The following is a 12,027-nucleotide window of genomic DNA, read 5'->3' as shown; positions in this document are numbered from 1 at the left end:
ACGAGGTGGTTTGGATGTCCTTTGTTAGAGCTCCATTTTGATTGATTGAATGTATAATGTTTGGATTTAGACCAAGTTATTTTGAACTCATGATTAAGTTGATGAATTGTATCATGTCTATTGTTACATGATGTTTAAATGTTGTTTATTTGTCTATGGTTGAGTTATAAACTTGTTTGAGGTCCTAGTTATGAGTTACAAGTTCAATTTTTGTTTTCTATAGCCTATCTATCGATTGTTGTTCATGAAGTATTGATAGATACAACACAAAACCTTTAGAATTGTAATCTATCTTCTATTCATCGATAGATGCGATAAATCTATCGATAGATAGGCACGATCAATCGATAGATCAAGCTTATTTTTGAAAAATAAAAATGTTTTCAAAAGCTTTTCTAATGGAAATGTATTTGATTAAAAAGCTAAATCTTTGGTGAATTGATTAATGCTTTTAGTGCTCTTAGATTGATAATTTAATCAATCTTTTCAAGTTGGATTTCAAACTTTAAACATTATTTGAAAATTACGAATCATTTTATATACTATCTTTTATAAAAGGACATTTAACATATCTTTTTTCTGATTAAAAGATCCTAGACCTAGATTGATTGTAAACATATGTTTATTGATGTCATTTAAAAGATAATAGACTCGAAACTATGGATTTGGGCGAGTTGTTGACCACAAGGTTATTTGACACGCTGGATAAGCAGAACTATCAAGTGAGTACACTTGGGTAAATGTGGCTCGGTTTATGATTATGCCTAATAAGGCGAGTTTTGAAAATATTGATAATCGTCTAATTGCATATTTTTGAAAGCGTATTTTTCTAAATACTCTTCCCCATTGCTTGTTCCCCATCCTTGAATGTGCTCACGGAGTTGTTTATAACTCACACATGTTGTTTCAAATCAATAGATTGCTTGGATTGTTATCCTTTGGAGAGAGCTACTTTTACAGTAAGTTTTGGTAGGTGATTATCATTGCATCCAATAGGCGTCTGCCTTTCTATTCAGAGCTGTACTCCGTTGAGTTTGTTCTGGTCGAGCCTTTCTTTATATTTTCGATTGTTGTGAATTTAGACCTTGTATATGTCATGTAATAATTGATACTTTGGTTTGTTGCCACAAGTTGGCTTATGAGATGTATCCGCCACAAGATGGTCAATGCTTTAGATTATGCTTATTTGCTTCTGCATGTTAAGCACGTAAGCATGCAGATTGATTTTATAATACTTGATGTACATAATATTCATGTTTATATCTATTTTGCATATGATTTCATGGTGACGGTTGCCATGAGACACATATGATTATTGGTTTAATTATTTATTACTAGGCTTGCATGGATTAAGAGGGTAATTCTCATCAATACCTTTGCACCGGTCATGTCCTAGATTTAGGTTGTGACATGAAGTTTCAATTGGGAATCCACGACAAGCAAGTATTAGTGGAATTTTTCAAGATTATAAAGGGGAAGTAGTTATAAGATTTGCTAAGTCCATTGGTTTTTATGATGCTAATCGGGTGAAAATTCTAGCTATAAAAAAAGCTTTCTTATGGTTTAGCAGATATATGAAAAATTCACAAATGAAATTATGGATTGAAAACAACTCTAATAATGTGGTCAACTGGATAAATAATCCCTTGAAAGTTCCTTGGCGTTCAGGCAACATATGGTACAAATTGGTTGTTTACGGAGCTCAATTTCGAATTGGATGGTTACACATACACTTAGGGAGGCTAATACAGAGGTAGATGTACTAACTAAACAAAGAGTAACATGTGAGAGGGATTTATTCTAATTGGTCAGTTTAAAGAATTTTTTATTACATGTGAAAAGAAAATTCTAATTGCTATGAAAGGAGAAATTTCTTAGGTTGTTTGGATTTAAATCGGTCTTTACAATTGTATTTCACTTAGACTCTAAATTGGAGTTAAAATCCTACACGATAGAGATTTATCTTAAATTCAAAAATAAGACTTTTGACATGAGAAAGAGGCCACCTATAAAAGTAACTCTACTTCTATATGAATACTCAGATTACTGGACAGTTTTATTGAAAGTTTTGTGGTTACAATGGACAATGAGCGAAGTTGGTCTGAATTTGGACATTGGGGGCAAAATTTTATGTACATTAAGGACTTGATCGTGAGTTGGACTGTTTTCATTATGCATTGAAGGTTGTATTGAGTTGCTTAAGACGTGTTCAATCTAAGAGGAAGATAGTGGTAAGCTGCATCAAACAGGATTCATTTAAGTGGTTGTTTGTTGCGGCATTATGTGGACAAGCAGCTGGAGGTTTTTGTAATGCTTTAAATCACTGGAAGCCTCTCAAGTTTGGGCTTAGATATCCTTTAAAACCAGGCCTCTAGTTGTATAAAGATCTTATTTAGTTTTTATTTTATTTTCATTATAATCATAAAGTTTAAAATTTTTATAATTTTAGATATTTAACAATAAAATTATGTACTTTTTTAAAAAAAATAAAAAATAAAAAATAATTTTATTTTTTAAAAAATAATTATGAACTTTTTCTAGTATTAAGGAAAAAAAAAATCAATATAGCCTACATCTACTTACTTTTGTATTAAAATTGAGCTTGGACAACTACAGATTTTTCGTGGTAATGTAACATAAACTCATCCTGAATTCATTCTAATCAAAGTATCAACACCTCTAAGCAATAGTGACTTTCTTCTTCCGTCTTCTTTAGTATTTTTCAATGTAGAACAAAAGTGCAGCCACACCTTAACTTTAGGGGGGCCAGAATTTTCAAATACGTTTAAATATAATATAGATGACTCGTAGACCTTGGGTCAATTCATTCCTCAAATCTATTACCTCAGGGGCTTCTCCTCAAGCCATGTGGAGGCCGTAGGAAAAAGGAGAAAAAAAAAAGGAAAAAAAGAGATAGAATGAGAAAGAAAAAAACAAGTAGAAAGAGATTCGTATGCAACGCACCAGCTATGAAAGTTATATGCACTTTTTTTTAATGGCAAACATTTATTACTTAAGAGTCACACCAAATCAAACTGTAATATGCACTTGTACATCATTGGAAATTTATTCCTCTGGTTTTAGATGTTTAATTGTTTTTTGCTTTGATCGTGATTAAGAAAAAAAAAACTTTTGATTTTAATGTGAAAAAAAAATCATAAATCGTAAATGGAAAAATTAAGATATAATATTTAAAAAAATTCTTTGAACTTTTTAAGAAAATATAAATAAATATTTATCTTTTTATTACATTCAATTAAATTTTTATTCTTTTATTTTAAACTAAATAAATCTTTATAAGTAACTCTTATTAGTAAAAATATTATTTATTATTTTATATCATATGATATTGACGTAACATATTAACATGTCATAATATATAAAAATCATGACATGTTGATGTGGCATGAAGTTATAATCATGTGATATTTTCATATTTTATGTCAATACAATATGAATATAAAATGACAAGTGATATTTTAATTAATAACAATCAATCGAGAACTAATCATAAAACGCTTAATTATAAACCTATAATTTGATCTCATTTGCAACCCGATCATCTTTTTGCGCTTTCTTCATTTACCTTATACGCAGAACAAGCCAAAAAGTATGTCTTGCAAGTGCTATGTTGCATCACTACCTTCTAAGGGTAGTTTTATGTATCTCGTAAGGGTTTGTTTAGTGTAAAATAAAATTATAAAAATTTAATAAAACGTAAAAAAAGAAAAAAAAAACTTATTTAATTTATTTAAATAGTTTAAGAATTTTTTAAATAAAAAAAGAATACTCAAAAGGTACAAGATTGACCAAGGTCTAGGCCGTAAGCAGGACTCCTAAACCAAAAAGTCTTTGAAACGCGTTTTTCCTAATTGCAGGCTGTAGCATTCAAAAGTGGGCTCTTCTTCCGCCAATGGCTCCCCCTCCCCTCCACCCCCACACACAGACTTTGAATTGTTGTTCTTTCCCATATTATTTAACTTCCATGCGAAGACCAATGTGTGAGTGTGAGAGTCAAAGTCATCAAACAGAAAGTCACAAAGAAATGACAGCAACCCTCTCCCACACGCACCAAACCAACACTGCAATGGCCGTTGTCAGTCAGTCCGTCCCCATTTCATATTGCGCTGTATTTGCAGTCAACTCCACTCCCAACACGCCCAGAACAAACATCTTTCTTTTCTTTTCCCTCTTTCCCATGAATTTCCACTTTGAAAAACGCAAATCCCATCACCAAGCCACCAATATCTCTGTCTGTCTGTCATGTTATTCTAATCCCATCCCCTTTTATTCTCTTCTCTGCTCTTTTCCTTACTCTTCTGGCTCCTTTCTTCCCCTTCTGAATCCTGACAAGGAGAGCTTGGTGAATAGTCTTCTCTACAATGAGGAGTTGCACCATTTACAGCCTTTATCTGCTCATAAATTTCTTCTTCTGTTTATACCCTTTGGTCTTCTGTCAACTAACTTCAAACCAGACGAACATAATGATCAATATTTCTCAGCAGCTTGACATCCCAAGTTCACCTTGGAATTCTACAAAAGAGCCGAACCCGTGCCGTTGGAAAGGAGTTACATGCAACATCCCCCTCAACAACTCCATAGTCTCTCTTTCTTTATCCGGGTTTGGTCTCTCTACCTCTAAATTTCTACCTATGTTTTGCCAGATTGATTCTCTGCAGTATCTTAACTTGTCAAACAACTTTTTGGTGTCAATCCCTGATGAGTTTTTCAATAGTTGTGGAAGGATTGATGGGTTAAAGAGCTTGGACTTTAGCAACAACAAGTTGGTTGGTTCTTTGCCTACTTTTCATAAATTTGTTGGATTGGAATCCTTGGATTTTTCTTTCAATTCTTTGAGTGGGAGTATTAATTCTCAGTTAAATGATTTGAGTGCACTCAAAATATTGGGTCTTGTGCTTTCTAAGAATAACTTCTCAGGTCCAATACCAACTGAAATTGGAATCTATCAGAATTTGGTCCGGATTGATCTTAGTTTTAATAGCCTCAGTGGACAAATTCCTGCAAGTATTGGGAACCTCACCAAGTTGCAAGTCCTCATTCTATCTTCCAATAAGTTGACAGGGTTGATCCCTGCAACCCTTTCAAGTATCACAACGCTGCGGAGGTTTTCAGCCAATCAAAACAAATTTGTTGGTTCAATTCCTAGTAATATCACAAAATTTCTCAGTATTTTAGATCTTAGTTATAATAATTTAATTGGGGGAATTCCATGGGACTTTCTGTCACCATCAAACTTGCAGACCGTGGATTTGTCTTATAATAGGTTGGAGGGACCAATACCTGGAAGAATGTCTTCAAGTTTGATCAGGTTAAGATTGGGTAGCAATTCACTCAGTGGCCCTATCTCTTCAATAGATTTTGCATCACTTAAGAATTTGATGTATTTGGAGTTGGAAACAAACAGCTTTACTGGAATGATACCTCCAGAAATCGGTTCTTGCTCGAAGTTGGCACTCTTGAACTTGGCTCAGAATCAGCTGAATGGAACATTGCCGGTGGAGCTGTTTAATCTTACTAACCTTCAGGTTCTGAAACTGCAACTCAACAAGGTTGGTGGTGAAATCCCAAGTCAAATTGGCCAATTGCGAATGTTATCCGTACTTAATATCAGCTGGAATTCGCTCAATGGCATCATACCTTCGTCAATTTCAAATTTTAGAAATCTTGTTAACTTGAACTTGCAAGGCAACAATCTCACTGGTCCTATACCTGATCAAATTAGCAACTTGAATTCTCTGCTAGAAATCCAGCTTGGAGAAAATAAATTGAGTGGCAAGATTCCCTCTATGCCACTAAATTTGCAGATTTCTTTGAACCTCAGTTCGAACCTCTTTGAAGGACCCATTCCAAAGGCTCTTTCTGGACTGGATAGTTTGGAAATTTTGGATCTCTCTAACAACAAATTCTCAGGTGAAATTCCTGATTTCCTGCTTGGCTTGTCTTCACTGACAGAGCTAATACTTTCCAATAATATGCTATACGGAGTTATTCCCAAGTTCAGTCAACATGTTTCAGTCAATACAAGTGGAAATCCAGGACTTAAAAATGCAACAACAAATTATCCAGTGTCAAGTAGCAAGAGAAAACAAATTGCTGTGACAATTGTCATTACACTTGCAGCAGCTGCTCTTGCTGTAGGGGTAGTTGCAGTTATTTTCCTACTGATCTCAAGACACTTGTACAAGGTTAAAGATGCCCAAACACAATCATGGCAAGAACTTTCTCCTCCTCGGATTATGCAAGGTAACTTTTTGACAGCAAATGGAATCCATAGATCAAATATTGACTTTGCCAAAGCCATGGAAGTGGTTGCCAATCCAGCAAAAGTTGTTCTGAAAACCAGGTTTTCCACCTATTACAAAGCTATCATGCCATCAGGAGCTAGCTATTACGTCAAGAAGCTTAACTGGAGTGACAAGATATTCCAATTGGGCAGCCATGATAAATTTGAGCAAGAGCTAGAGGTGTTGGGGAAGCTAAGCAATTCAAATGTCATGATTCCTTTGGCCTATGTATTGACAGTTGATAGTGCATATCTATTCTATGAATTTGCCCCTAAGGGTACCCTCTATGATATCCTTCATGGCAGCTTGAAAAATTCTTTGGATTGGGCAAGCCGTTACAGTATAGCAGTTGGAGTAGCTCAAGGTCTTGCTTTTCTGCATGGATGTGCTTCAAGTCCGATTCTCCTCCTTGACCTTTCAAGCAGAAGCATTGTGCTTAAGTCTTTGAAGGAGCCACAAGTTGGAGACATTGAGCTTTGTAAAGTAATCGATCCATCCAAGAGCTCTGGAAGCCTTTCCACAGTTGCCGGTTCTGTAGGCTATATTCCTCCAGGTGAAGAACTCTGACATGCATGCTTTTACTTGTATTTTTATTACTGCCATATGTTCTGTTGCTTAACATAGATGAAAAATATATACTTCCTTTAAACATGCAGCACTCTGTAGTCCTAATCCTTTTCATTTCAATTCTTGGTGGTTTGTAGAGTATGCTTATACAATGAGGGTAACAATGGCTGGAAACATTTATAGCTTTGGAGTTATACTGCTGGAATTGCTGACAGGAAAACCCGCAGTTAGTGAGGGAACTGAGTTAGCCAAGTGGGTATTGAGTAACTCAGTGCGGCCGGATAAGAGGGATCACATCCTTGATTTTAGTATCAGTAGGGCATCATTGGTGATCAGAAACCAGATGCTTGCAGTCTTGAAAGTTGCTCTTGCTTGTGTTTGTGTTTCACCAGAGACAAGGCCCAAAATGAAGAGCGTGCTAAGGATGCTCCTCAATGCAAGATAATTCCACCTCGGACTTTGTATTGTATCCTTGATTAGCTACTGAGTTTGTTGTTTCATACAAATTACAGATAGATAGAAGAAAACTAGTTTTGTCACACAAGGCTATGGCTGCCCTCGGAAGGCAACCTGCATGTAGAAACGGTTTGTTTTGAATGTATTATCATATGTAATAAAATAGTATGGTTTGTTTTGAATGCATTCTCATATGTAATAGAATAGAATTGTCACACAAGGGTATGGCAGCCCTTGGAAGGTAACCTGCATGTAGAAATGGTTAGCTTTGAATGCATTCTCATATGTAATATAATAGTATTGTCACACAAAGACCTGTAAACTCAGTTATAAACAGCAGTCAAAGCCCCTGTTCTGATTGTTCTGGTTTTTGTTTTGTTCATTTAATTCTGAGTAACTCAAACACAGCCTATCGGAAGTCAATCAAGAAGGAAAGAAAGAAGAAACAGTGCAGATATTGTATGCCCTAAGAATCAGCAGCAAGTACAAGAAATAATGCAAACATTTGGGTTCACTCAGTCCGTCATTCTCACCCCCTTCTCCTAGCTTGACTAATGAGGGCATACAAAGGATAGAAATCAAACAAGAGAACTTTATTGATACAACAATGATTAAAACAGCCAAAATTTAGTTGACAGCATGTTGATGAACATGGTTCATGGAAACAGTCAAGTTAACAAATTAATAGTAATAATAAAAAGGCTCAACTAAAAGAAAATAGAACCCGAATAAATTGAAATAACCGTTGCTCTTGGAAATTCTCTTCCTGTTCTCCAATGAAACCCAAACGGATTGTCATTGGCCACTAATTTTGTATCTCATGTATAGAAGATTTGAAAAATATGAACCTTGGGAGCTTGCTACAAGACAATAATCTAACAATAGTATGGCCATGGGGACCTCATTGCACAAGAGGGACGTTTGGACTAGAAGGTAAGATCTTTGGGATCCTCAATAATCTTGGCAAGGGTTTGCAAGAATGAAGCTAGATCAGCACCATAGATGACACGATGATCTGCTGTAACATTTACCTGCAATAGTTTAAAGTTCCAAAGTAAGTGCTTTTATTCTAATACTGGCTATTAAAAAATAATAATCTGAAAAAAGAACATAACAAACAGTCATTTTCTCCTTTTTTTTATTAGGACCGCAACTCATAATTAGAGAAGAAAGATGTATGTTACCTGCATCTGGTTCTGCATGCCAATACGGCCATCCTTGCTAGCAACAACAGTAGGCAGAGAAGCTCCAACAGCCATAATTGCTCCCTGCATAAAAACAGCCACATGATTAGTATACAGTTTAATCCAGCAGGTCCTACCAGCCTCTCAGGAGTTAGGCCAAGAATACTGCAAATGAAAAAATATTAATAATTAAGAAAGAACACTTACAGTTCCAGGTGGCAGAATGGCATCAAATCGGTCCACACCAAACATCCCAAGGTTAGACAAGGTGAAAGTACCTGCAAAAGGAGAAAACAACATCAACAAGAAAATATACAACAAAAATCAGATTAAGAAAACACTTCAGAAATGTTGATAGGATATTAGGCCAGAAACCATATATTAATTATGAGTTCTTTTAAACAGAAAATTTTCTGCAATCATAGACCCTATATTGCAGCAATTATATATCAACCAAAAAAATTTGCCAATGGTTTATGACAAGCTCAATTTAAAACTTAACCAATTTACTAAAAAACTAACCAATCAAAAGAAAAAAAAAAGGGCAATTGACCTCATGGGAACTACTCACTCTCTGTTGAGTTTGTGTAGTCACTTTATGTCAATTGAATTTTAAGTTTCAAGATACATCAAAATATCTTTGAATTGGAAATTTTGTATCCTAGAAACTCAAACGTCTCTACTCATTCATTGCTTAGTCTAGAATTCTGAGAAAGTCAAAATGTCCAACTGGGTATAATAACTATGTCATTCATCAGACACAAAGGAAAAAGCAAGGAATAACTTTAATTGCAAAATTGGTACATTATATAGCAACATATATAGACCAAACTTGAATGTTTGAATTTGTAAATTAAGGTGCTATTTATGCTACACCAAAGAAATCCACAAAATGAAGCCCAAAAGAGATAGAAACCCCATATATTGGTGGTCTACCAGCTAACTCTCTGGTCCGAAAATTAATAGAGATGTGATAGCTTCTTATAATCTTCTTGGATTTGCAACTGAAGTTTAATTTTATAAAGAAACTTCCAAACATTTCTGAGTTACATGCGTGGGAAATTTAAGACCCTAACAGATTGTTACATTAATTTGGAATACACATTGAACTGCCCCGGTGAAAAAAGTATATAAACACCCATCAACAAACAATTTGTTTTCTCCCCATGATTTTTTACTAGCATTATTAACACTTAATAATTGCACTAACATTTTCTGCTTATTCTTCACCTTCTTAACTAATATTTCCAATAATTATTGACAAACTTCTCCCTCCTATTGAAATTTTCATCAAACATAAGCATTTCAAATCAACATATAAGATACACAAAAAGCATGGTACCAAAATAAATTCCAGCATAAGTCCACAAAGCAAACAAGATGAATATTATATCATCAAGTTTCTATTAAAGGAACTCCTTGCTCAATTTGATGAGAATATTGACACAAAATGGCCTACCTGTATTATATTCATGAGGTTGCAGTTGCTTGGCCCTGGCCTTATCAACCAACTCCTTCCACTTTCTTGACAATGTATAAATGTCAACCTGAAAGGCAATGAAATAAACCCCTAACGACGTTGTTACAACTATATCACAAAAAAATAGGCAGCCAAAGGTAGAATAACAAGAACCTTATCAGCATCCTGCAGAACTGGTGTAATCAAACCACCATCTATAGCTACAGCAACAGCAATATTGATGCTACTATTAAATGTAAAGCTGTTGCCATCCCTACAGCAGGAATTAACTACAGGATGTTGAACCAATGCTAGTGCTGTTGCCTTTGCAAGCAATGCTGTCATTGTTACCCCCTTGGACTTGATCTAAACAAAATAAACACAACTTATATTAACCAATATTCACAAATAAACAAAAGCAAAACATGTCAATAATTACAATACAACACAACAGTACCTTCCATCTACCTTATATTGACAGATGTAGAAAATTAACATCTTCTTGGGCAAAATGTCCCAGAAAAAAATTCTAAAGATCCAAAATTAGGAAAAGTTTCTTTTTCTGCAAGCAAGTTTCGGGCATACGGCATATTTTTGCCCACAGGTCAATTGTAACAAAGGATGTCAAGACAAACCTCTTAATCTTGCACCTATGACCATCAATTAACCAGTCTCCAAAGGAAAAGCTAGTTTCTCAATAAGAAGCATCAAGCTTCCTAAGAATGCTTAAAATTTTACCAAGTTATACAATATCACTGACTTCTATATAGCATAATCACTTCTGAAACCTCCAGAGAATTCACCACATTGAACCAAATGCAATCTCTTATGCATACTATCCATTGCCTCATCAATTTATAAAAAGACTCAAAAGAATATAAATTTCAAGAAATTATATCATTTTATAACACCTTAATAAAACCATCGTTACCTTCTTGTACAAGGCATCAAGTGCATTTGTGGTGATGGTGTACCCAACTCTGAAAGTAGGCACAGACAAACTCTCAACCATATTCCTACTGACAGCACCCTGCATTGTAGTAAAAGGAACCACCGTCCCCAATTCAATCTCAGGAGCCACTGGAGCTGCCTTTTCCGGAGAAGCAGGCAGTGGGGCCGACTCAGAAGCAGCCACCACACCTGCTGCCGCCGCAGCCTCGACGTCCTTAGCCACAATCCTCCCCATTGGTCCAGTCCCCACCAATGCCACCAAATCCACCTTCAATTCCTTTGCCAATTTTTTCGCATATGGTGACGCCACTATCCTTTTACCCCCCTCAGACGCGGGATGCACCGCGGACCCCACAGCTACAGCCTTTGGGCTCCAAACTGCGGGAGCCACAGGAGCAGCCGCCGGAACTGCCGGCGCCACCTCTTCCTTCTCCTGTGGTTTCTCCTCTAGAACCTGAGCACTGCTGCTGGAGGAAGATTGTGATTTGGCTTTAGCTTCAGCGATCTCATCTTCAGTCTCAGCCAGGAGGGCGATGGCAGAGCCGACGGGAGCGACGCCGCCTTCCTCCACCATGATGGCTGCGAGGAACCCATCATGGAAACTCTCGACGTCCATGTCAGCCTTGTCAGATTCCACAACCACGACACTCTCTCCTTTCGAGAGCTTCTCTCCTTCGGACTTGGTCCACGAAACGATCTTACCTTCCGTCATCGTTGAGCTCAATGCCGGCATGAAAATCTCTCGGATCTTCGCCTTAACTTGAAGGGCTTGGGGCTTCCCTTTGGGACCCGAAACGGGTGTCCTGCGAAGGGAGGAAGTGAAGGGAAGGAAAGAAGTTTGGAGAATATGAGCCATTGCTGGAAAAAGAGAATTGGGTTCCTTGTTTTGAGGGAGGAAATGACTAATGGGAGGAATTCAGGCTATGGGTTCTTGGGGAAGTAGCTGTTGTTGTTAGCTGAGTTATGTTGATGATGGGGTTAAAGTGAGTTTCCTTGAAAACATCGAAACGAAGAGAGAAGCGGCTGAGGAATCAACCAACTTACCGGTGAAAGTGATGCTGACTCAGTGACTCGTATATGTTGTTTTATGGTTTGGGTTTGGGTT

At 36.4% G+C, this 12,027-nt stretch overlaps 2 protein-coding genes across 2 annotated transcripts; one reads left to right on the top strand and one right to left on the bottom strand.

Moving 5' to 3' along the window:
• Positions 1 to 4,109: 4,109 nt before the first annotated feature.
• On the top strand, positions 4,110 to 7,692 carry LOC18592931 (leucine-rich repeat transmembrane protein kinase family protein). The gene is made up of 2 exons (XM_007019894.3): positions 4,110 to 6,858; positions 7,010 to 7,692. Exons 1-2 carry the CDS (start codon positions 4,383 to 4,385, stop codon positions 7,315 to 7,317), a joined length of 2,784 nt encoding a protein of 927 aa, XP_007019956.3. The 5' UTR covers positions 4,110 to 4,382; the 3' UTR covers positions 7,318 to 7,692.
• Positions 7,693 to 8,036: 344 nt separating this feature from the next.
• Positions 8,037 to 12,027, bottom strand: EMB3003 (2-oxoacid dehydrogenases acyltransferase family protein). The gene is made up of 6 exons (XM_007019892.3): positions 10,903 to 12,027; positions 10,146 to 10,337; positions 9,972 to 10,059; positions 8,720 to 8,790; positions 8,513 to 8,596; positions 8,037 to 8,359 (listed from the first exon to the last, which is right to left on the bottom strand). The coding sequence occupies exons 1-6, from the start codon at positions 11,776 to 11,778 to the stop codon at positions 8,255 to 8,257; spliced, it is 1,416 nt and encodes a 471-aa protein (XP_007019954.1). The 5' UTR covers positions 11,779 to 12,027; the 3' UTR covers positions 8,037 to 8,254.

The sequence above is a fragment of the Theobroma cacao genome, chromosome 8 (assembly GCF_053813885.1).
Source record: "Theobroma cacao isolate CCN51 chromosome 8, ASM5381388v1, whole genome shotgun sequence".
Lineage (NCBI taxonomy): Eukaryota > Viridiplantae > Streptophyta > Magnoliopsida > Malvales > Malvaceae > Theobroma > Theobroma cacao.
The sequence above is the reverse complement of the archived record's forward strand: the minus strand, read 5'-3'. Positions and strand labels throughout refer to the sequence as shown.